This window comes from Planococcus citri, chromosome 1 (genome assembly GCF_950023065.1).
Source record: "Planococcus citri chromosome 1, ihPlaCitr1.1, whole genome shotgun sequence".
Classification (NCBI taxonomy): domain Eukaryota; kingdom Metazoa; phylum Arthropoda; class Insecta; order Hemiptera; family Pseudococcidae; genus Planococcus; species Planococcus citri.
The window spans coordinates 54205877-54232552 of record NC_088677.1 but is presented as its reverse complement, the minus strand read 5'-3'; the positions used below and the strand labels follow the sequence as shown (position 1 = coordinate 54232552).

The window sequence follows — 26676 nt, the reverse complement described above, 5'->3', positions numbered from 1 at the left end:
AGAAGTATTTGTGCTTACATCAAGATAGCTGAAAGGGTATTCTTGGGTAAAATAGGTGAAATGTCCCTGTCCTCGGATTTCTGAAATTTTGATGAAACATAGTTGGGTACCATTAAAAAAAATGTCGGAGGCAAAAAATCCCCCCCCCCCCACCTCCCCTTGCTCATAATAGCGAAAAAAGGGCCTTTTTCGGGGAGAAAAAATCCATGCTTCAACGAGTTTTGACAAAAAAATCTGTATTCACTCAAAATACTTGAAGGAGATATGATTCTAGCAACTTGAATTTTCTTCAAAAATTGTGGGCCCCCCAGGGGAGATATATTGACAAAAGAAAATTTGAAACCGCCGTATCTCCGAACCTAATTTAAGTACATGAAATTTTTTTTTCAAAAATGTATCTGCATGAGCACTATAATTGGTATTTTTTTTTCAAATTTTCCCTCCAGGTAGGCCATCTTCAAAAACTCAAAAAACACTCAAAATTGTGTTTTTTTGTCACAGCACCACCAAAAAAAGCGATCCATAATTTTGGATGCTGGCCTCCAAAAACAATAAGAAAACCAACTAACTTCTTTAAGGCTATTCTAATTTTTTGATGAAAAATGGTCAACTTTGGGCGGGGATTGTGCCAAAACTATAGAACGGATTTTTCTAGGGTTTGCTTTCAAAAGCGAGGGTATTTCGAGATATTTTTGATTCAGGACATTTGATGGCTATAATAGGGAATTGGATGGAGGTACTTTAGACGCTCACATCCCTGTTGTAAAAGCAAAATTAGAAAATATGGCTACATACCCTCGATTTCATAGATGAATCAGTATTGGTGAAAAAAAATTGGAAGAATTTTGAAAATTCACGGAGAAATCCCCGTCTGAAGTTTAGATGGGAGCGGGTCGCGGGACATAAGCACGACTAAATTCGTTCAATCGATTACATGCAGTCTTACGAACGAATGATGAAAATAACGAACAAATCGGTTTCATATTTCGACCGGTTGTCAAATTAGAATGCTCTCCGCAGAGTATACCCTTAAACTCCAATTTTTTGGCCATAGGCACCCGCTCTCCAAATTTTAGGGCGAAAGTAGACAGACAATATGGGTATCATTATCATATGAACCGAACTCGCTGAACATGAATATGAAGTTTGATTTGCAGTTGGACCCTCCCAACGACCACATTGGGGAGAGGGGTTGCCCAAAAATTAGAGTTTTTGTGAAAAATGCTTCATTATAGCGCTATTTACGCCATGCAACTTCTTAATCAAGGTTTTCTTGAATTACAAGTAGCTTACTTTTCAAGTACATGGTATCTAACTCAAAACTATCAGAAAGGTTTCTTTTTGGTGTCGATGATTAAATTTTTATGTGAGTTACCAAGTACATTGAAAACATAGGTATTACCTACCTACGTACTATGTAGTAGATTGGGTAAATCACCAAAAAAAGAAAAAAAACTGGATGTTTACCAATTTTAGCAAAAACTGTCATTTTGAGTTGAAAGTTGTACAGAAAAATTCTGGCTCCAGAAGTGCCCCTAAAGGGAAAACATGTGCCCTTAAAGTGGGAGTATTTTCGAAAAAACACGGTTTTTTCACTGTAGCCCCTGTACCCAATTTGTTTTGAGAAAAATGACGATCGACCCAGTCCTAAATGAATATATCTTAGATTCTGCGTCCATTCTATGCTATTATTTTAAATTGTTTTTGTCAATTTTGAAAAATCAACAAAAATTTAGGAATTTTTGCCAATCTTTCTTTATCAATTTTTTGAAACCTAAAATATTGTCATCACTGCGTTCCAAAATATTTCCTCAGTTTCAGAAATATATTATCTTTCAATATTTTTTCGTCATTATAGCGAAACTTTTGCGAAGAAAATATTTTCGAAACACCAACTACTAATACCACCTCTCCAAAAAAAAAAAAGATTTACTTTTCAATTTTCTCAGTAGAACCCCAAAAGTGGCCTTGGATTTTGATGGCAATAGCATGGATTGGCGCAGAATCTCAAATACCTATGTAGGTACTCTTATTATACTGTCTCCTCCATATATTTTGAGTGAATACAGATTTTTTTATCAAAACTCGTTGAAGCATGGATTTTTTCTCCCCGAAAAAGGTCCTTTTTTCGCTATTATGAGCAAGGGGAGGTGGGGGGGGGGGGATTTTTTGCCTCCGACATTTTTTTTAATGGTACCCAACTATGTTTCATCAAAATTTCAGAAATCCGAGGACAGGGACATTTCACCTATTTTACCCAAGAATACCCTTTCAGCTATCTTGATGTAAGCACAAATACTTCTGCGCATGTAGTTTTACGATCATGCGGTGTAAATGAATTTTCAATTACACAATTCTGAGGTAAAATTTCACGCTGAACAACTTGGTTCTCTTAGATTTTCGCCATTTGTCCATATTTTTGGAGAAAAACGCAAAAAACGTGGTTGTTTGAGAGTTTTTTGAGCTTTTGAGCTTGACCCACCACTCCAAATGGCCGGGTGATGACTTCTATAGAAAGTAGACCTAAAGATACATATTTGACGAAAAAATCGTTTTGGTATGTTTTTTCGTTCCGGAGTAATGTCGATTTAAAGTTTTCTTTTGTCCCCCCTTCTCTCCCCGTGTGATGAAAAATTCTGAAAAAATTCAGGGAGGTACGCCCATGTATCTTCTAACTATATTCGTTTACAGAATCAATTTATCTTAATTACGCGCTGATACAGAATTTTTCCCCTGAAAAACGCGTTTTTTGGCCCCCCTGGCTGAGGGGGGTGGGGTGGGGAGCGGGCTATGGGCCCAAAATTATTTTTTGGGGGTACTAAACATACCCTGTGAGTTTCATCGAAATCTGAGGTTAAGGGCATTTTGCCTATCTTATCGGGGGGTACCCTTTAGTAATTTTCACCAAAATTGTTTTTGTAATTTTTATCAAAATTAAAATGTTTGAAAATTGTTTACATTTCATTTTAGAGAATAAGCAACTAGTTGCTCCTCTGGTATTCAAGGTAGGCAAGCAGTAGCATCACTGATTTTCCATAATTTTATTTCCATTTGATTAAGGCAGGATTTAAACGATTGAATTTTTTTATACCAGCGTAACACTACTAAAAGCCTTTTTGCAATGAGCAATTAGCTCATGACTCGTGTTTGGTGGTCTTTTAGTTCAGAGCTTATCATAATTACACCATCCGATTGCTAATTTCATCTTCTTTCGAAACAGTTATCATGAAAAACATCCCACCTTGCATCTTTCTCATGTTGAAGGGGAAAAATCGAACATCTTGGTAAGTGCATCTCCTGATAAGGCTGATCAAACCGAACTGTCATATGTAAATACAAAAATATTTCACTGAGAATTCTTTCGTGTTGGTTTTCATTTTCAAAATCATTTTCCATTGAAATTAAATTATTGGAGGATTACAGATTCTTTATGAAAATCGTTAGAAAGTTATTTTAATACGCTCGAATGATTTCGTTGGTTATGCTTGTATGCCTAATCGACAATCGTAAACAGTTCCTTTTTTTATGTTATAATAACAATTACTAAACGTGTTTTATTTGGTTTAAAATAAATGAAAAAAAAAAACAATGTTACGATTGTATGAAATTCGCTTTTTTCGAATGATATAATTTATTATACTTAGTACTCGTATTTGATTACGTGGACAGTTGAATTTTGATCTTATGTTGAAAAATTACATCAAGGCTGTTTCAAAACAAAATTTTTCAGAAAACTTGACTCAGAAGAGATGTTTGAATTTTTTAAATTTTGATTGTTTCGAATTCGATGGTATAAGAGACTGAAAATTGGATTGCTTACCTGCAATCGAGTAGGTATTAAATATCATTTTCAATGGTTACTTTGTTGTTTGTTAACAATTCTGAATTGAAGAAAGCGAATAATAGGTGTAACTGTAGGCCTTATGTTAGAACTTTCTATAGCATTTTATTTAATGTTGATGCCTTATATGAAACTAAACTTGGACCTTGGTGTTAATTTGTTGGATTGAACGTCGTGTTTGAATTTGAATCAACTCTTTGCTACTCGTATAATTCAGTATCATATTGGTGCAAATACCGCAAATGCTTAGTTAAATGATTTAATTATGCATCTTATCTATGCTTAATTGAAGTGAAAATGATCGCCGATGAGTTACACGAAATAAATAAACTCGTAGCCGAATACCTATTTGAAATATTTTCTTCACGTGATCGTTTAGCCTAGTAAGCTACGTCTACGTAATTCGTAATTTAATAATTAGGTATCAACTTCCCAATATCAGCATACCCAATGAGGATATGTATCTACTCGAGTTGAATTTTTCATTTCAAATACTGCTTTAATTGTCAGATATAATTTACATTATGAGAAACACTCGTCATTTACAAACAATAAAATTACAACGAAAAATTACCTACTCGGTTGAGTATTTAAAACAGCATAAAATTCCGGCTGGTGTTTTCTTTCTAGTTTCTGAAAAAAAAAATCACGATCGAGAAGATCATCAGATGACAGAGATCATGATCTACTATGCGTTCGGTGTTGAAGGAGTAGGAGGATTGTTTCGGCGACGAGTTAACTCACTCTCGACGGTCGTGCCTGTAGTGCCTGTCCCCTATTGTTAGCCGGTATTCGCGGTTGGCGCGTTCTAACTCTTCAGTAGATTGCTTTCTTCGATGTTTGATGCTTGTGCGCGGAACGCGAACGCGTTTTCGTCCGATCGTATTGCTCGAGTTGTAAAATTTACGTAAATTTTTTTCATCTCCAAGTGATTTATCGTGGTAGTTTGCCCATCATCGAGTTGGTAGAGTTATTCGCGTGGTTGGTTGTGTCGCCGGAAAATGTAACAACTAGAAAACATCCTTAAACTAACGTATCTGTCGTAAATGCAGCGTTGAATTGAAATTGAATAATTCGTACCTCGTGCTGTTTCCTATCGTACGCAAATGCGTACCGGACGATAAAAATATACTCCGCGAAACCACCACCACATTGGTCGCTGACATCGGCAAAGCCTTCTTGCACTTGTAATATTTTTGTTTTAAACGAGGAATTTGATTAGTTTGACAATTTGCCAGTGGTTATTTGACTGCGACTGCGGTAGCCGGTATCTTCATTCTTCATTTCGTTACTAACCTTGCTCGCTTTTATTCGAATGGTTTAATTTTGAATCCGAATGTTGAACGTAATTCGAATTGTTGCTGTGCATTTGTAATTCAATTTTGGGCTCGATAATCGTTTTGGTATTTAGTACGTACCTACGTATAACGTACAATTGCATTGTGACTGTGAGCTTTAGTGATCAGAAATCGTTGAGGTAAGTTTGCGTGTGTTGTTAATTGTTACCTATCTGGACGGTTTCGTGGTGTGATTTTTATTATTTTTAAATTACTTTACTCGTTTAATTTAGTATGTAGTTAACTCCAAAGGCTATTGAAAGTCTACACTCGTACAGATAGTTGTTTTCATTTCAGTCTCGCTTCCGAAGTGATTTCTTAATCTAAAATTGATTAATTGTGATGATAATATCGTCGGTAACCTATTGACTGGCAGCAGAATGTAAACATTCTGGTTTTTTTTTGTTACTCTTGCTTGCTGCAGACACGAAACTGAATCGAGTTTTACTAGAATTAGATCAAAGATCTGGGAAACACGAGTGATTTCATTAATTTTATCTTCCATAGCTTCATTACGTATAGCAAAGGCTATTTAGAATATTAGAATGTGTATTTTTCTCGAGAAATGTTTTTTAAAAAGCTACATGTGCTTGAGTTCTTATCAACCGACGAATTGATGCGTAATATCGTATTTTTATCAACGAAGCTGATAAATTTAAACAGCTAATTTCCTCTTACTGATGGTTTGCTGAAGTGATGTTTGTCTTTATCGTTTGGGTTTTTAAACGATCAAGTTTTTCACGCAGACTGTAAAGTAATTGATAAGTAGTAGGTACCTAACTAATGCTGTCGAGGTTGTTTAATTTTTCGACAAATGGGATTTCGCAGAATGTAAACTTTTGCGATGAAGAGTTTATGTGATGAGTTAACTCATGATGTTGTTTGTGTTCCTAATTAGGCTTTGTATCGTTCCTATTGAAAGTAAAAGTGATAATTTTACGTTAAATGGAGAGAGGTGAAATGGAGGTGTTTGATAGGTTGACATTTGAATGTGCTTTTGTTACAGTAGTTTTATTTTGATTAGCTTCGATTTGGCCATTGTGTGTTTTTTATTTGCAATGTTGATTTGAACGATTCCAAAGAAAACAAAACAATTTGAACTGGTTGAAGTTGCAACCTAGCAGGAATACAAAACTTTGAAAATTATAAATATCGCAACACATTCCGTTAGCACTCGGATCAGCGAATGATCAATACTTATTCGGTCCTTCCGTGTTTTAGATTTTGCTAAGAAAATGCTGATATAAAAATGGAACTTGGCTCGATGTCTTTCATTAATTCGAATCGTGATGTTTTCAAAAATGGTTGCAAAATGATTTTTCCAAATTATAATTTCCTAATGATTGAAATTTATTTGAACCCAAAATTATTCAATTTTTGTTATCACTTCAAATGGGAATGGGTGGGAAGGGATGTCGGTATCTTGGAAACGGAACAATTCAATAAAAACAATTATTGTTTGCTTTATAATTTTAACGAATTTTTCTTCAGTTTATTGAACATTTTGCTCCAAAGACCCTAATTTTTCTGTTGAATGTTTGGAAATTCTTGAGATTTTAATTATAAGTATGAATATTTTTTTAATATGGAGTAATTTTGTAAAACGTTTGAGAATCTTGCAATGTAATTTTGTAAAAACTCTTATAACCCAAGCGGCGTACTCAATTTTTGGTTTAAATATTCACGGTGAAGAAGAGGTGAGGGAAGGGAGATAGCGGCACGTTCAAACGATTTTTTCCAAAAGAACAATGAAAATGCGCATTGAAACGTCTAAATTGTTCAAGTTTTTTACTACTTTGAACTTTTTTTTTATCTACTTACATATGTCTGGTCGCAGTTTTTGAAGGGAAAAAATATTTTGAATTGAAAAAAATTTCTCTGATTATACCTATTTTTCAGTTTCTGTGGAGAGTTTCAGTATTTTTTGATGCCATGATGCCTCAAATGTCGGGCCCGCTATGACTTCCTAATTTTCTATCTAAATATCTCGAGTTCCAGGTTCGTCTCTGAACAAATTTGGGAAGTACCTCTACCTTCCGTTTCGAGTTTCTTTTTTCAAAGGCCTACGGAAGGCTTCTCAAAACACTCCGAAGGCCTCCTAGTGTCTTCCTTGGAATGCAGTGCTTCTTCCGCATCGAAAATCCGTCATTGATTGATGTACATATTTCTGGTCCCAGCTCCTCAATTTTTGAACGAAGTCATTTCTGCTTCTTTCTTTAAACCAACGTTTTTTCATATTCGGTTTTTACTTTCATTTTCATTCAACAGAGTTTGTAATCAAAAGACGAAAAATGTAAATTTCGTTTATTCCTACACGACTGAAAATTTGTGTACCAGTTCTTTCATGTTTTTGGCCCTTCAGGAATTGTAGTCCAGGAAAATTGCTCATTTTATTTCCTCCTCTTATGGTTTGGTATACGCAAGTTTTGTATTTGTTGTCAAACTGTAAGGAATTTTTCTTGTAAAATCTTTCTTGGAACTCTGGTACCATAATTTTAAAAAATTACAATTTACGATTTTTTTCGAGTTGAAATTTATGGTTTCCTTCCCTCAGCTCTCCCTTAACGTCGTTTTCTTATTATGTCGCTAAAATTCCAAAATTTCAATTTTTATACATTTTTTTTCGCGAAGTTTTCTTGCTAAACGAATGCACTTTCATTCCTCATAGTTATTCTCATTCTGTTGAACATTTACGATGTGTACGAGCCTATATTCGAGTACATTCGTATAGGAATCTTAGAAACGTACTTATGTGTTATGATCGGAAAATGAATCGTAAAAAGTAAATTTATTTCCGTCTGTATTTGAAATTCGAATCAGTTCCGGTTGTGATAAGCATGACGAAAATGGAGGTATTTTTAATATTTCGTGCGGCCTGTTGAGGTTTGTAAAGCCTATGTACTATTCATGATCGGAAATCTGGATTATAATGATCGAAGAAAGTATACCATCTTGCCAGTTTCGTGAAGCGAATCATTCATAACGTGTTGTAATGGTGTGGTGTCTGGAACAGATCTCGGAATATTATACAAATTGAGCGAAATGTCGGAGAGCTGATGTTTTAAACTATACGCTCGACTTGCGAGAGGGGGCTTTCACCATGAAAACATAAATTAATACTGTTTACGACTAATTTTCATAGCATGTGTGACTTTTTGTATCGTTTGAACGATTCGAAATGGGAAATGCTCACTCGTACATACGACGAAATCATCGTCTGTTGTGTTTTGAAATAAACACATGTTCGGTGAATTTTAGGAACCTTGACTAAGTAACTCCGGCTTGATGGTTTTTTGTGTGCTCGTTGCGTTGGTGCATGAATTGTAAAATTAAACTAGAGTAGTCGCATTATGAATATTTTTTATCAAATTTGCTGATATTTTACTGATTTCCTACGTCAAATTTGAGCAAAATTACACGTTTCAAGGTGTTTTACTATATTGGGTCAAAAGTGACGTTTTCAAGTGTAATTTTTCATCGCCAAATGCGAAAATTTAACGATTATTGTCGCATGTGTTTCGTAACGAGTGTTTACTTCGGTAATATATGTAGTATCTTTTTTAAAAAAAATTGTTGTCTTTTTTTCTTCTTCTTCTGTACTTCGCATTGAACAAAATGAGAAAATAATGCGAACAGGTTTTCAAACACCCACTTAACAAGATTACAAGAGGATGCATATAAGTTGTTTACTGTAATACTATTCCCAAAAAGAACTCGTAGGCGTGATTATGGACAAAGTCCATGCGCCAAGTAACTTATTAGGGCTAAGAAATTGGAATATGTATTCTAGGCTTACTATATGTAATATTTATATAATGGTTATGTAAAATACGAGCTTAACTCATCATTACTTGTCATGCGCCAATAGAAATATAAATATTTTTGGTGAGAAGGTGCTAATGTGCGGTATCAAATGAATGTTTTTAGATACATAGGCTTTCTTTGGTACAAAAAAAAAAAAAAGAAAAAGGTCTGTATAAAAGTGAAAGGTTAGACGCAATGGTATCCAATTAAATTGGTACGAGTTTATTGTACCGTAAACGTTATTCGAATGCCATAAGCTTTAAGTTCGAGTTCGAGTACACGAATAGTACGTAGCTAGAGCTATACTCGTACGTCTGTCTATGCACGTAAGACGAATATTTCTCAAAGAGATTCTCTTTCTTTGCGGCAGCGTAACGACAGATTATCGCGTGTATATGTGTGGTGCTGGTGATGAATAGTCCGAAGTATTTTTCAGCCTCGCAAGGTCACAGATGCACCTTTTTAAAACGAAAATTAATGATTCGAACATTCATACGAATACGAGTTGGTGAATTTGTTCACCATGATGCACACTGGTATGCTCACTGCTCAGCTTATACGAGATAGTTCAGTTTGGTCAGATGTAACCAAATGGATATGCTCAAGAGTTGATAGTCGAGTAATGATATAAATAATAGATTTTATTAATGGAGCGTGTTTTGTGTACGACAGTGAAGCAAATAAATTTTAATTTGAAAACTTACCTACTGAAGGATGCCAAGTGCAGTCGATGAACTCGATAAGAAAACGTCGTTTACTCGCGGATTAAATCTTACTATGTGTGTACAGGCTGTAGGGTTATCAGAATGTGTCATTTATAATTACAGTATTTCCTGGTGAAAAGTGTGCTATGCTATACTATGCTTGTAAGAAGAAACATTTGATTGATTTTATTGAGTGGTATTTTGCCAGAAGATATCGTCTTTGGATTTCGAAAACGTGCGGTGTGGTTCAACGAGGTTTTGGATTAAATGACGTTCGTTTGCATTTCGAACGATGAGATCCTGATGTATGTAGTCAGGTCAGCTCGAAAAATCTCGATTGGTTTACTTGTGAAGCAGTAAATGAAGGATTTTGATATTACTTACTTCAGTTTGAGTGGGGTTTTGAAAAAATTGAGAAGCTACTTTAATTCATAATTTTTTTTGATCGGTTGTTCTGAATTCTTAATATTAAAATATTGAGATTTTTACGTTAAAGTCACGGATTTTCGTGAGATTAGCCGAGTTACTAGCTACTTTTTGTTCTTTGATCTCTGCATTTTTCATTGAGTACATATTTTCTCCTGAATTGCTTACTTGATGTTTCTTAAAAATTTGTTCAATTTTTATTTTTATTTTGGTGGAGAGGAGATTTCATTGGACTCTATAAAACAATGAAGAGTGGGAATGATCAACCTTTCATGTTACAAAATTTTTACAAGAAATGTCATTTTAAATACTCGTGTCATGTGTTATCTAATGTTTTTCTATTTGAAAAAAAATTGAAGATTTTTCGAGTCAAAAAGCATTTTCCATTTTTTGCCAGATTCAGTGGAGGAGAGAGACGGATTAGCGTAAAAAAAGTATTTTATTGAAGGTAATGCGAATAATCCGCAAACGTCCTGCATTTCAGTTTTAAAATTTTTGTTTGAATCTATTCTGATCCTTTTTTTTTGCTACGACATCCTTAATAGGTACCACAATGTGATAAATATGGGTAAAGAAGGTAAAATTTGAAAAAAAAAATTTCAAGATATTCAAAAGCTGGCTTTGTTATTGAAAAATGCTGTAATTTTTAGTTTTTTTTTTCTCAAATTATGATACTTATCCTCTTTTTTTCAGATTCCGCTCCTTTCAACAAATTTTAATGCGTTAAGTACATATTGGAAAATTGCAACATTTCCTTTTTTTTTCGTTTATTCAATTTTTTTTATTTTTTAAATATTTTTTTTCGATTCAATTTCCATGATTCTTTCTATTCCAATTTCTCAATAAAAAAAAGTTTCGTAATTTCTTTCATTTTTTGGAGTCATCTTCTAATTTTTATAAACACGTACGGCGAGACTCAGGTAATGACTTAACTTTTTAGACACACTGTGTATAAATAATGTAAAATACGATTTGTTTCTTTCCGACTGTAAACGCATATTTTAAAAATATTGGAACGATTGTAAAAAAAAAAGAAATAATAATATTGCCGAATGAATAGAAAACCTAATTATTAGTCGCTGTTGTTGGCGTTGTAGAATATACGATGATCGTTTAATAAGTCGAAACACCTTACACGCGAGCTATAAAGATACCGACTTGGCATATTAAGTACCTACGTTATTTTAGTCCATATAACAACTTGGGAGAAATTATACCTACTCATCTCGAAACGTACTACAAATAGCCAAAATCAAAGGATCGTAATTTATCGAAAATAGAGAAGGCGTAAGATTAAGAGAAATAAACGTTCAACGTGTAATTTATTATACGCGTATCGTTATTTGGACTACAGCGGTGTTCCTTGAAAGGGGAGAAAAAGGTAAAAAAATAATTTGGTTTGTATCCAGTTCTGGGCCATCGGCCATCGTTTTCGTTTGCGTTTTGAATATTGAAAACATCGTCTAAATAAATGTGTGTGGAATGAATTGCTCGAGCTTGTGGTACCTTTGGATAGCTAAAACATGTGCAATGAGTATTTTTCAGGTATACTTGAGAAAGAAAAGGTTCTAGGTCTCGGGCAGGTATTTCTATTTCGTTCTAGCTTGTAAGCGTGTATTGGTTTAAGTATCTCGATCAGCTGATGCTTTTATTATTATTACAAATAGGAACGATGATGATCGCACGCTGGGCACGTGTTCGGGGTTTGAATAAATTGCGACGGAGCGTGTTCCAGGTTCCAGGTATGTATCTACGAGACTGGAAAGGTTTCCGGTGATATGGTTGTTGATAGTTTATACGCGAGATAATATGATTGGAATGAATTCTTCGTAGAGATTGTGGATCTCCGAGTGTTAAGGTTTGAATGAGATGATGAAGAGAGCAGATGGCAGAGCGAGCATTTTATTTGTCCATATGTTGAATTTTTCTTTCGATATTCTGTGTAATCTGTCTTCAAGATCTGTAGAAATAGGTAATATCTCGTTATGATTACGTATGACTATGCTCGTATTTATATCAAAATGTTACTGTCTTATTGTGGGAGACGAAGACGGACGTGATGCATAAGTTGTATGGCACTTGGAAGTCGCTCAAGGTTTAGCGGTGTACGCGTAATTTGGCGAAAGTATTCATTTGTCGAATCAATTGATATTTCTATTCGTGAAAAATTACGATGAAGTTGAAATGATGAAGAAGGGAAAAAAGAACGAAAGTTATTACGACAGCAACTACGTATAACTAAGTGTTCGTATTCATTGAAATGTAAATAAACGTAGGTACTAAGTGAACGATTAGGCTTATCCTTAAATTTATTACGTAGGTAGATTTAACAAATTGGCATTTGAAATTGAAAAAAAAAATATGAGTCGACTTTGCACCGGAACTCTAACCACGTTATGCAATCCCGTTATAAACCTTTTGACTAGGTTAAGAAAATGAAAAAAAAAAACAATGAAAAATACGCACTATGTGGCGATAATGGTACACTAGTGTCACGAATGGACTATAATTTCTTGTATTAGCTCGGACGTTGAAAGCACGAGTCCGACTTGGGGATCACGAGCAATGTTCGATGAAGGCGCGAGCAGAGATGGCAATAATTAAACACGTGGTTCGTACTCAGATCCTACGTTGTACTTGTATCTATACTTTGAGGAGTAGGTAAAAATGAAGAAAAACACAACGCCCAGATGCGGAAATAGGAAAATCTGCGGCCACGATGTTTCGATGGTATATTTTTCAATTATAAATAGGCATATTTCCGTGTATTTCCATCGTACAGTGGTCACCATCCACCATCCACTATCCGGAGCTAGCGCCACTTGAAATGCACCGACTCGGTTATCAAGTTCGATCATAGTTTTTTCGCTAATTTCTTCCTGTTCCGGTTACAAAAACCGATTCGGCTTCGCTTTCTTCTCACGCTCCGTTAATTACGTCGTTTTTTACTTCATCTTTTCGCGCAGATCGCGGACTAATTTACGATGTTGGTAAAAAAAAAAGGAGAAAAATTAAGTACTCGTAGTTTTTATTATCTATTGTCATTGTAGGCTACGCGCGCTGTGCTGTGGTAAATCCGAATCCGATTCTAACTAGTAAGCTAAATGGATTGTCGTCAGTATTTGTACAGTTACGAATTCGAGGTTGTCTTTGTCTTCAGTTGTGGTGGTCCAAATATATCGAGTGTAAATTCTTTGCTACCTACGTATTCTTTTAAGTAACGTTAAAACACTTTCAGTTCACTCAAACTCCTGATTTCCAGTCGTTTTGTTTGTAGGACTTTGGCGATTTTAAATTCCAACTTGGAGTCAGAAGTGAAATTCTTCAAAATCACACAATTATGTCAAATAAGAAGAGGGGGAAGATTTGACAATTTTTTCCCAGTATTTTTACAAATGATCTTCAGGCGAAATTACACAATTCAACATGCACCACTAGACCTTCAATCAGTTTTTTTTCCTCCTAAAAAATATTGAAAAATGGAGAATCCCATGTTTGATTCAAAGGTACTCGATTGCATTAATTCGAATCAAGGACGTTGAAAACTAATACCCAGCTTCGTACCCGCATATATTGTATGCTATAATAAAAGCCATAATAATGTCGAGTGGCGATAATTACGCTCATGGCTCGTTTAGCAGATACCCTAGTGTATAAGCATGTTAGTACACATTGATTTAACTGCAACGGCTCGGATGGGTAACGAAAAAGTTTCATTTAAATTTACATTCGTGTACGTGGAAGTTATACTGGAGCATTTTTAAGGGGGAGTAATTTTTTTGAATTGGTTCGAATTGCGAAACTCGACTAGTCCAAGTGTATTGACCCTGCTGGATAAACTGAAGCGTTTCATCAGTTGGTGGTTTGACGTCATTAAGTATTACTTGGAAACACACGCGAAAGCAACGAACCGTGATTTTAGTCAGCTTGTGTACTTCAACTTGAGTGTATTGATATTGACGCAGCTGATCGATTATGCCTTTTTTTCGTGTAGAATTTTTTTTCCTCGTTCTTTCTATCAAAATAGAGGTGTTTTGCGAATAACAGTTTATCGACTTGGTTTAAGGAGGAGAAAAATGTATGGTAATTGTATCGTGAAATTGGCCTTTTTAAATGCTGATTCCATCTTGGTATTTACTTTCTCCTAGAAAGGATCGTTCTTTAGGGCGAGAGAACCGATCGAAAGACTATACCTATCCTATTGAAAATAGTTGGGGATGTGGAGAAAACCGTTGAAAAACTTTAGATCTCAGATTTAAAATTTCTCACCTCAAATGTAGCTTTTTTGCAGCAAAATTCCAAAAGGCTTCCTTTTTTGACAGAAACTGCTAGAAAGACCTGCCTTATTTTGTTAAAATTATTAATGCCTAGTTTTCTATTAGAAATTGACAAAATTTGCGAGATGGTATCCTTTTTTTTTGCATTAATTACCATGGAGGGTTGTTTTGCTAAAATCGTCTCCGTCTCAATTTTTGCCAATGATTGACAAGAAATTCCGGCTCTCTAACCAAAATTACTGAAATATTCTGTCATTTTTACCTATAATTGCCAACAATTTTCACTTTTTTTTATATAATTGCCGAAAAGTTTTACTTTTGCTGGAGAAAAATCATAAATGTTTGATTTGTTTCTGAAAATTCAGTCTTTTTAATCCTGAAATTGCGCAGTCTCGCTCTTTTGCCTGAAACTGCTAAAAAAAAGGTCTGGCTTTTGTACCAAAAAATTGCGAAATGATCTTACTTTTTTGTCAAAAATTGTGAGAAAGTGTCACCTTTTTTGCCAATAGTTTTCGAAAAGTCCTGCTTTTTGCTAGAATGGTCAAAGTCTCGATTGAGTTTCATTATTAGATTTTGAGCGGAATGCTTTGTTTCGTAGGCTATATATATATTTTTTTTTTTACATAGAGTAAATTTTATTGAGGTGTTAGCTTTTTTTTTCATGATTGTTTTCTGTATTAAAATATTTTTTTTGGTTACTTTTTGACCATTTTTTAAAACTTTTTTGGTTACCAAAGCTGATTTTTTTGGAAAAAGTCAAGCATGAACCTTGGAAGAAAGGCTGTACGGTTTGCAAGAATTTGTAATTTGTGAAAGTGGTCGAAAATTTTAGGTACGAATTAATTTGAAGCTTATTTATGAACCGGTTTTTCATCTAACCAGATCTGCATTGAATCGACTAAAATTTGAAAAAAAAAATTATGAATAGAAAAAATGACAATGAAGTCGTGATTCAGATAATTCGAGCATGCTCTTTGAACAGATTTAGAAAATGCAACGATATTTTTCGTATTTGATTGCTTGTTTAATTACCTATTAATATACACGCACAATAAAGTTACACCTACTTATGATGTAAGATATCTAATTGCACGATTATTTGGTGAAATTGACAATTTGTTTTGTTTTTTTGTTTCAGGTGAGTACTCAATTACCATTTTGAAAATACGCGATTTTACTGTTAAGTAGGTAAGTTATTTTGAAGTACTCGTGAACAAAAATATGTATTATTTTCCCTTGGATGGGGTCCTAAGTTACAATAGTTTTATTTACAGGTGTGCGCGACTTTTTACAAATTTCTTCTTCAGTCTGTGCCAAAATTCCATTCGTTCGCCATTCAATAATTCGTCTTTGACTTGTAATTTTTCATTAATGATTAAATGGCTCGGGCTGTCGGGAGTTGTAGGCTTCCATTCGACTTCTAATCCTTCATAATTGGGATTTCTGAAAAAATTTGTCTCTTATACCAATTTTAAAATTGTTAGATGTTGTATAAATATATTGTTTAGATGACTTACGATGTCTTGGCAAATGTGGTCAGTAAATTGGTCAGCGTATCTACTATTTTTCGATCGTTCGGCTGTATTCGAGCCATAGTTTTACCAGCCATTTCTTCACGGTAGCACCAGTAGCTGTAGTCAGCACCGTGGAAGGCACCTAGACAAAGATAATGTGGAATCGTGTGGAATACAATTAATTGTTTAGTATTTCGTGTGCTCGTCTGCTTACGTATAATGCATCGAACAAAATGTGATACCTGGTAATGGTTTTTCTAAAGATCGTTCAACTGTGGCTTTCATGACGCATAATTTTCCATCGTAGTGAAAATTATACACGTATACCGAAGTTGGAAGATCCGCTGAGATTACGTTTATCACCGAATCATAAACGTCTGACAACGCAATATCCGTTAAAATCTGAAAACAAATTTTTCGTTATTTAGGGAGAAAAAGTGCTACTTTCGCTCCTGCTTCTAATTTTTGGAAGTAAATGCTGGCGTTTTTCTCCCTCATAACGAAAAATATAATTATTATTCAACCAGAGAGTAAGAGTGATTTTCGACGATTTTGAATTATTTCCCTCGCTTCGCTTGGGCAATAAACCTCAAAATTCGTCGAAAATCACTTTTACTCGCTAGTTGAATAAACTGCTATTACGAAATTAGATAACGCATTGGAAAAATGTCAGCTTTTGCTGGAAGTTTTCGAAAGCGGTTTCATTATGTAGATTCGAGAGGTTACAAATGTTGTAAACGTATTTCATCGATGAAATTTCAAACGAAAAGCGATAAATACTATTCTCGTACATCGCATAGAATTGATTGTGAAGCAGTTTCTATCGACTCGCCAGCTAAGTAGAAATTTTCAACTTCTTTTTGTATGAGTTTCAATTCATCTTCGTTCAGTGCAGCAGCCCATCCCCAACAGTTTTGTTGAATCGCTTTATAAAAGCAAGTTTTCAAAGAAGTATTCAAAGCACCTGTACAGAAAACAAACTTAGGCCTAAAACTTGTCGTGAGATTAGTGTATCAACTAAGTATTTTATTTCGAATTCCGTTGAATCGACTTACGAAGCGTCACTAAAGTCATGGCAGCTTCTCTTTCACTAAATCCTATGATAATCGGAACACGGTTCGTTGAAGGGATCAGTTTTTCTGGTGATACAGGAAGTGGTGAATTCTCACCTGGTTCTGGAGTGATGAGGAATGGTGACTGAGGGTAAACTTGAATAGCAGTCTAATCAACACAACAGAGTCAATGTCTTGATCTTGACAAAAAATTCAAGCAATTAGTAAATTGTCTTACTTTATTGAACAAATGTTCCGGTCTTGTCAAAAATAAACTGTAAAGCTCTACGCTTTTGTAAAAGTTGAGCAGTTTTTTGTTGTCATCCGGTTTTCCATCGTAACCAAGCATTTGAGCGATTTTGTAAGCGACGGAAGCATTTTCCATCAAAAAAATTGCTACTGGAATGAAAGCGTAACAGCCCATGAGAATCGCTTTGTGATATAAACCTGTGGTCGAAGTGTGAATAGGTCGTAAGTAATCTAGGCAATTTTTTACTAGCTTTCGAGTGTTGAAAAAAAAATCGTTGAATTGGTCTAGGTACCTTTAGCCAAAGGTGACAATAACATAAAATGAACTATTGTGGAACCACTGCTGCTGCCCATCAATGTTATGTTGTCAGGATCTCCTCCAAAAACACTGATATTTTCTTTGATCCATTGCAGACTGAGTATTGCGTCTTTTAATCCTTGATTTCCAGAACACACTTTCATATTTAAATTGAGATATCCTGAAGGCATGTAAGCAAGTAGTAATTAAGATGCTGCCTTATTGTCAATGACATATTTTGCATATCATCAATATAATTTTCTTACCTAATACATGCAATCGGTATCCTACGCAAACGTATACGACATCGTGGTGCATAATATAGTCTGGAGCTCCATAATACGACGGATCTGGGGAACCATGAATAAATCCTCCTGGATGAAAATTCACCATGACTGCCTTCAAAGAATCTCCTTTCGAAGGTATCTGCAGTACGGTTAATCGTCATTTTGATTATGAAAAAATTGCTGCAGTGGTGTCATTTTGATGACAAAAACCGTCTCCAACTCAATCAACGGATCATCAATCATTAATGATAGGGAAAAAGATACAGATTGAATTACCAAAAAAAACACCCTGCGTCATTTCTTATTTTTTATATTTTTTTGCAATTCCGATTTTTCCGAATCAAAATCATTCAATAAATTCTCGTGCTGTGGCTGACACCTTACTTACCTTTGGTGTATAAATATTATTGTACAGGCAGTTTTCCGAACCAGTGAGATCTTTGTCTTTCAATGAAAATTGAGCACAACCGCCTTTTGGAACTGTTGCATCCAGGATGTTGCTCCATGGTTTTGCTTTTATAGGATCCTATTTCGTGATAAGTTAATATTTTTGTATATTACAATGTTCAATAATTCGTGGATTGAAATTACTTGTACCTACCTTGAAACGAGCTGTTCCCTCCGTTGACTGTCCGTAAGGCACTCCAAAAAATGTATAATAATCTACTCCAGAGTATGCAGTCTTCGCTTTGAAGCCACGTACTTTACCTTCTTTAACAGTAACGATCACTTTTTCAGACATATTTTGACCAAGATTTTCAAAACGGAAACGAAAATGGTGAATTAAAATTGGCACCAGTTTAAACTGAAAGTATGTATAGGTTTTGTAGTTGGGTGAACTTTTGAGACGAGCGTATTCAAATATTTTCATCAACGGAGAAAAGAGCGAAAGATTTCTAAACTGTCATTTTCCACCTTTATAACTTTTTAAAAATTTTAAAACACTATTATCAACTTTGGCTCTCCAATAGTGCGTATTGTGGTCTAGTTTTCTTTTTTTATGGCAGTCATTTTTCGAAAAATGCTAGGGAATGAATGTTATCACTTATAGTATTGCTAAAACTTGGTACTTTTGTCAATATTACTGCCATTTAACAATACCATTATCATAAAATGTAGTTTCCACCTTTTATCAGTCATTTTCATGTTTTATAGATACCTACCTACCTACATTTCTTTTTTAGTTTATAGTTCTCCTTTCTGCTTGTAATACATTTATCGTTAAAGGAAACAATTCTTGGAAATTTTTTTAAAAAATAAAGTATGAGAAACATTGAAGTTACCATTGTAACTTCATGTTTGCCTTGGGGTTTCGCAGTCAGGGGCTAAATTAGTCACTTCATATACTTCTGTAAAGCTAAGGAAAATATGAAGTGAATGCATGAATCCAATATACGTACATTTTATTTTTAAATGAATAAAATAACATTATGAAACTTACGTGATTCATATATGTACTTAGATAAAGCTATAGTTTTTTAAACATCATTCTGTACTAATCATTATAATAACCAAAAAATAAAAAGGTATTTATTGATGAATGAAATAACAAATTTAAATTATTTTTTTGAAAATGGCTTATTAAATCTAGTTTTTCCTTTTTAACCATTGGAGCCTAACATTTCTCGGGTCGAATAGCAAAAAAATCATTTTTACTCGTAATTTGAATCTTTATAACTAGGTAAATTTATTCTGAAAATGACTTTACACAGAGACGATAAATTAGGATAAATCATTTTCATTTTTTACTGCATTTCAAAAATATGTCATGTTTGACCGCGGTGACAACTTTGAGACTCTAGAATTCCAGCGTATCTGGAGTCATCGAACACCAATTGAAATTAAAATCACGGAGTAAATATACTAGAGCTAATTTCACACTCATATTTGCGAATCGGGAACCTGAAATTTAGAGGTGATAATTAAGGGTTTAAACAAGAAAGCGTGCATGATGAGTTGAAATTCAGTCTCATGCTAGTGTGTTACCTATACAACTCCTTGGACCATTCCCAAAAGGTAAATATGCATTGCGGCCATGCGTATGACTGAAGTCTTTAAATCTATCCGGGTTAAATTGTTGCGGGTTTGGGAAATATTCGGGATCCGAATGCAGTCCAGCGATAGGTATCAACACCTCAGTTCCTTTTTCGATAAATACCTCGGTACCAGGTATTTTATATCTACGAATGCAAATACGATTCAGGGCTCCGACAACAGGATATTTTCTCAATGTTTCTGTAACATATCGTGTCTTTTCAATTCATTATTGTAACTTCACTCTTAATTTTTCTTTACTCAAAATCAAATATTAGTTTAATCGAAATCAAGGTGTTATTCTATGTATGTATGTATGTATGTATGTATGTATGTATGTATATGGACCTAAGTATCCTCGACGTCACCATACATAAACAGTACCTTTTGGTCACCAGCTTTTAAAATGCCTCCGGCGGTGTATTTACTTCATATTTGTAATCAGCACAGTTGTAATAGTGCTTATACTCTTTTCCCCACTTGATTTACATGCTTTAAGTTTATACAAAAAAAAATTACGAGAATGGTACCAATTTGCCTCCGATTATAAACCGATCTGTTCCGTGACCTTGTGTATTTTAAAAGATATGGACTTTACCAAATTGTCACCGGCTGCCTTGCCTAATAGATTACAACTGCGCTGGCTACGAATACGAAAATATAACACAACTGGAAGCATTTAAAAAGCGGTGACCAAAAGGTACTGTTTATATATACGGTGACGTCGAGGGTATGTCTGTGTTGATGGAACAAAAATTTTAAAATCTGTATACAGTAGGTGTATACATGACCTTTTCGTCACCGGACAAACTTTTCCCCTTTTACGTTTCAGGGGAAAACAAACCGTTTGCACTTGGTATACACAGGGCAACGTTTTCGTCACCGGCAAAACGCCTCCGTCACCGATTTCGGTGACCAAGAGAACGCGTGAGTATATAAAAGGTGACGTAGAGGTACCCTTTGCATATCTATATATATATAGGCATTGCGGTAGGCTTATGAGCCAATTTTTCAAAATTTCAAAATTTTTAAAATCATTTTCAATTTTTGTTCTAATTAACTAATCGAAATTCTAATTGCACAGTCATTGAAATATATAATTTATCTGTATTAAGAAACAGAATAAAAAATTTTCTCCAAAAATTTTTTCAAAAAAATTTTAAAATTTTTTGAACTATATTGAATTTTGTGAAAATTGCTTGGTTGTCAAAAAGTCTGAACCACATCAAAATTTTTGGTATCAACAGTATTCCCATAGAGCAATAAAATGCAGAAAAATCATTAGTCAAATTTATCATCGTGCATACCCAATTTCAACAGGGCTTTGGGTATGCCGACCAGTACTTCCTATTCTATAGGCCTCATGTTAGTACTACATCTAGCGAACATCTCTGAGAAACATTTGGTGCGCGCAGCTAACTTTGACAAAACTAGTTTGAAACAGGTGGCTCACTTGTTATGTAACTTTAGCCTTTACAAAGTGAGCCAGGCTGGTAAACCTACTGGTTCACTTCTTATGCAAGATTAACCCATAGATGGGTTCATAAGTGTGCTGTCGTGAACATATATATATATAGATTTCCCCCATACATTACGCAGCCCATGATATTTCACTGACTTTTTGCGGACCGATTTGTGTTGGCACTAGCAGGGGCGCGCTTGAATTTTTCCACATGTTCTCACAGCAGCTTACTGCTGGGCCATGAGAAGAAGGTATATACTCCACCAGGTTGGAAAAAGACTTACATTTAGGCTTGTAATTCGATTTTCGATTTTTGAGGAGAGCTCCCCACTCAAGTGTATGTTTTTTAGATATTCCCCAGACTTTTTCCGCCACCAAAAAAATGTTTTCATTGACTTACAGAGAGGTGAGGAGCTCGATTCGCTCGTGTATGTAACGCCAAGTTGATAAAATCGGATAATGCAGGTCTTTAGTGATGTTTTGCCTTATGTACACACTGCGTTGGCTTGTTTTGAATGTCTGTAGCGATCGAAAACAGAACAGACTTTTTGCAGCCCGGTACCGGGCTGCAAAAAGTCCTGATGGGCCGCAAAAAGTCTGAGGTTTATCTAGTATGGGCTGCGTAATACCACGTTTCATGTGTATACTGTCTTATAGTACATTGCGAGATCCGACATATACACAGGCATTGCGAGATCCGACCCAAAAAATTTCGAAAAATGCTAAAAACTCAAATAATAACCCTACAACTTCGTTCGAACGCACGTTCCAGTGTGTAAACAGTGCCTTTCTATGCATTGCCGCCATCAATTTCGCGATCCGCATAAACCGAGATCCACCAACGGCCTAAACCTGATTTGGGGGTGGATCTCGCAAGATGCGTCGTTTATCTATTTTCAAAAATTGTATATAAGTATATGAATAGTAGGCAAAACGAGATCCGGCTGAAAATGTGTGTACAGGGTCCCCCGGATCTCACGAGTACCATGGCATATGAGAGAACTTGCGAGATCCGGCAAAAGGATCTCAGGATCTCGCAATGCCCGATTTTATATAAAACGGATCTCGTAATGTATGGTTTTTACATGTATGTATGTATGTATGTATGTATATATATGGACCTAAGTATCCTCGACGTCACCGTACATAAACAGTACCTTTTCGTCACCAGGCTTTAAAATGCCTCCGGCAGTGTATTTATAGCATATTCTTAACCAGCACAGTTGTAATAGTGATTATACTCTTTTCCCCACTTGATTTACATGCTTTAAGCTTATACAAAAAAAATTTACGAGAATGGTACCAATTTGCCTCCGACTATAAACTGATCTCTTTCGTGACCTTGTGTATTTAAAAAGATATTGACTATACCAAATTGTCACCTGCTGCCTTGCGTAATAGACTGCAACTGCGCTGGCTACGAATACGAAAATATAACACAACTGGAAGCATTTAAAAAGCGGTGACCAAAAGGTACTGTTTATATACGGTGACGTCGAGGGTATGTCTGTGTTGATGGAAAATTTTTTTTAAAATCTGTATACAGTAGGTGTAAACATGACCTTTTCGTCACCGGACAAAGTTTTGCCCTTTTACGTTTCAGGGGAAAACAAACCGTTTGAACTTGTTATACACAGGGAAACGTCTTCGTCACCGGCAAAACGCCTCCGTCACCGAATTCGGTGACGAAGAGAACGCGTGAGTATATAAAAGGTGACGTAGAGGTACCGTTTGCATATCTATGTATGTATGTATGTACATATGTGGTTCATTGCTTACCTGAAACTACCTGGTTCAAGTATGGCATACTGTTCAACATTTCGAGTGTTATTTCATCGTATTTCTTCAAATATTCGTCAATTTCTTGTTGAAGTTTTCTCTGTATATCTGCATTATTTGCCAATTCGTATAAGGTGAGACTTATCGTCAAACTCGAGGTTTCATATCCGGCCAAAAAGAACAGGAAACACTGTGCTGTCATTAGTTCATCTGTCATAACTGCAAAAATGCTAATTTTTTAGTACTTCAAATAACTTTTTGTATATTCGTAGTTCTGTTTTGCAATAGTCTTGTTTGATTTACACGGCTTACCTAATCTATGTGATTCTTGCTTATCCCCTTTTTGATTTTCATTTTCTCTCATATTAATCAATAACTGCAAAAAATCATTTCTATCTACAGCATTAGCTTGACGGTAATTAATCGTATCTCGAACTAGTTTATAGAAAAATTTGGTGACTGGTTTGTTAACCAGAGGAGCTCTAACGACTTTTTTCACCCAAGGTAAGGCGGATTGAGTGACTAATACGAGTTTTGCGTATAAATCGCGCATGAATATTTTCAGTGCCATTGTCTTGAATATAGAATTTCCATCTTGAATGGTATTAGCTTTTAGGCCAAAACCACACGAGGATATTACTTCAATCGTGTATCGGGTGCTGAAATCTTTGATTTCGATCGTGTCGTTGACTTCTGTGCATTTTCTGACCACTTCACTTAGCTCAATGGCGCATTCTTTCACCAAACTGAACATATATTTCATTTTTCCGGTCGTGAAGGTTGGTGATAATTTGGGTCTCAGTTCTGTTGTAAAAAAAAAAAAATCAGGGTAGTGCTTCAATACCTTCAATTTTCAAGCCAGTCAAATCATTGTATAAGAATTAGTTTTATAGAACTTTTACACCGTACAAAAAAGATATGTGCATATCTTTTCTGTGACAAAAATTGAAGTCGAAAATTTTAATCGGTCGTGGCCCCTTCAATTTTGAGATTGACCTAAAATGTGTAACTTCTGTCCCTTCAGTGTAGTTTTCAGAGGACATCCCAGTATGAACTCGAGATGTTTCTCTGTAACAAAGTACTCCTATTACTTACTTCTCCAAAGTGGTCCTGGAGCAGCAAACAAGGTCATAGTAAGAGGCTCATGTTTATCGAACGCAATATCACCGCGATCGTGAAAATACCCAAAATCCTTGATTAAAATTAACTTGATTAAGTCCGGGTCGCGAATCATTAATTTGGGAGCAAACTTCGCGAAACACCCACCAAATTTATGGCCTTTTAAGAGACGATATATTTTCGCATAATATTCGATCGCCGGAGATTTATATCATTCAAAATCCAGAACATTTGAAGGTACATAAGGGATCTGTTTGCGCTTCCAGTAATTGTAGTAATACTTGAAACTGAAGTGAATTGCTATTGCAACTGAAAGTAAGCTAAATGCGATGTTTTCCCACATTTTCAACTCGAGTTACTTCTTGAATAAATGGAAAAGCACTGGTGTCTGAACTTTGAAAGCAATACGACGAACAAACGAAAAAGCTCACCAGTGGTTATTTTTGTCTTGTCTATGTTACATGGTACATAACTTGAAAATGATTAGATATTTTTGCTACGCGAAGTTATCTTCTGTTAGTATCTGGATTTAGGTTCAAGGCAGTGGAATTGGCCCATTTAGGGAGTAGTTCTATTGAACATTTTAGTGTGCCTTTAAACTTTAGTACATGAGTTATTTCTACAGTCGAGCTGTTGTGCTGCACTTCTGTACAAAAATATCAAAAATTATTTGAAAAATGTAGTTTTTCAAACGTACATCTTTCATTTACAAGTATGTTCTATGCCTTGAAAATATACTTACCATTTTCATTTCGTTATAAAATAAAAAAAAAACGACAGCGAGAATTTCCATTTTAAATAAGTACCTCTTTTTTCTTCATAATAACTTGATCCTTGAACGTAATTGAAAGAACCATTTAGAATAAAGGCGAGAAGAAAAAAACGCATTTAGCATAAAAATTGGATTTTTAACATTATAATTCAAACGATACTGCACGTCCCTGGCATGCGAACTTTTGTTTTTTAATTCATGTCGTATAATACAATAACGGTCATCGACCTTAAAACTACTCTAACAATCTAGCAGAACTGCCCATTTCTAATGAGAAAAGGAACAAAATATCTAGAAAAAGAAAAAAAAACGTTTGAAAATTAACCCGACATATTAATGTTTGCCCACGTTTCCTGTCCACCCCTCTTTAACCAAATTGTAAGATACTATTTTGACATGAAACCAATCCTTCGCTTTTTCACCCTCCCTCTTCTTACCTATCGCTCAACTTTAATAAAAAAGGGATTCGACAGGCGCCACGTTTCCACCGAAAGTGTCTACATATTGTTATTTTCACTGCCAAAACCGAATATTGATCAACAAATTACGCCGTTATAATCTCCGCCTTTTGAAAAATCCCCAATAAAAAACACGAATACGAGTATCGCAGCCTGGGATAATTTAGATGGAATTATATTTTCATAAGCTTTCCATAAATATACAATACATATGCCTACTTTGAGAAAATACGAGTATGTTAACAGCAACTTTCGAAAGAACAACATTTTCTCACCGGTACGCGAGCACGTGGCGCGTTTTGTTTATGAAATCGTATGGTACAAAATTTTATGAATTCGTTCATTCATTTAAAAATCGCATTATTTACACGATGCAGTTTTAAGGTCTATATATGTGAAGAGTGATATTCCAAAACTCGCTTTGTCCATTTTCACAACTTTTCAGGAAAGAGGAAAAACAGTTTCCCTTTAAATGGGTAAATTGGCTTTTTAGGCGAGTTTAACACTTTATTTGGGTGGATTTATGAGGTAGGAGTGTAAGTATACACTTCATCCACTAAATACTGCTGAAAAAAATTTCAATAAAAATGGACAAAGCGCGTTTTGGAACATTATTTTTTTTTAAATTTTTAGTGAATTGGCTATTTAGGTGAGTTTAACACCTCATTTTGGTAGGTTGATGATGTAGGAATGTGAGTTAATACTTCATCTACCATGTACCGCTGAAAAACGCACTTTGATAAAAATGGACAAAGCGAGTTTTGGAATATCACTCTTCATGTGTAAACTTAGAGATTATAATCAACCGTTTGTGGTACACAGTACTTATGGCTTTCGAGAAGTGAGGCGAGGGGTACTTGAGCGAAAAATAGAATTACTGGAGTCTCTGTGGAACTTTATTGCTGTTCCTCGTGTAATTATTATGAACCTAAATACGCATAGGTATACCTACGCTTTTAACGGTTTTTAAAAACTTCAAAACGACCGGTAAAGTTCAAAAATACTATGACAGATGGTCGTAACTCAATGAGGGATGTTGACAGCATAATCGAGTAATAAAAAACGATAATTATTATTAACGCATGTTCGCGACAATACCTTCATGTTGTAATTGTTATCACTATACCGATACGATAGCCATTGAGAATTATTCAAACAGACGTATTCCATGCAGTGCACAGTACACACCTTTGGAAGAACTAGAATGGATTTCAATTAACGACCAGTATGGGTGCAAATAATTTTTACCCGATAATTTTTGTA

General features: G+C 35.0%; 2 protein-coding genes and 1 pseudogene across 2 annotated transcripts in view; 1 reads left to right on the top strand and 2 right to left on the bottom strand.

Annotated features, from left to right (window-relative positions):
* Positions 1-26676, top strand: part of klar (klarsicht) — a 159782-nt gene that overhangs the window by 71731 nt on the left and 61375 nt on the right. The window lies entirely within an intron of this gene.
* LOC135832791 (esterase E4-like) lies at positions 15398-18976 on the bottom strand. Its single transcript, XM_065346268.1, has 10 exons — positions 18391-18976; positions 18178-18315; positions 17769-17928; positions 17498-17683; positions 17194-17402; positions 16959-17124; positions 16695-16867; positions 16146-16305; positions 15907-16045; positions 15398-15832 (listed from the first exon to the last, which is right to left on the bottom strand). Exons 1-10 carry the CDS (start codon positions 18658-18660, stop codon positions 15658-15660), a joined length of 1776 nt encoding a protein of 591 aa, XP_065202340.1. The 5' UTR covers positions 18661-18976; the 3' UTR covers positions 15398-15657.
* LOC135832793 (cytochrome P450 6k1-like) lies at positions 19086-24874 on the bottom strand (annotated as a pseudogene).

Bases quoted from the DNA above. Each gene is read 5' to 3' on its own strand.
- LOC135832791 (XM_065346268.1), bottom strand. From the start codon at position 18,660: ATGAAAATATTTGAATACGCTCGTCTCAAAAGTTCACCCAACTACAAA. The intron at 17,929-18,177 runs GTAAGTAAGGTG...ACCGTACTGCAG, and splicing joins ATAATATTTATACACCAAAG to ATACCTTCGAAAGGAGATTC. The intron at 16,306-16,694 runs GTACGAGAATAG...ATTTGTTTTCAG, and splicing joins CACAATCAATTCTATGCGAT to ATTTTAACGGATATTGCGTT.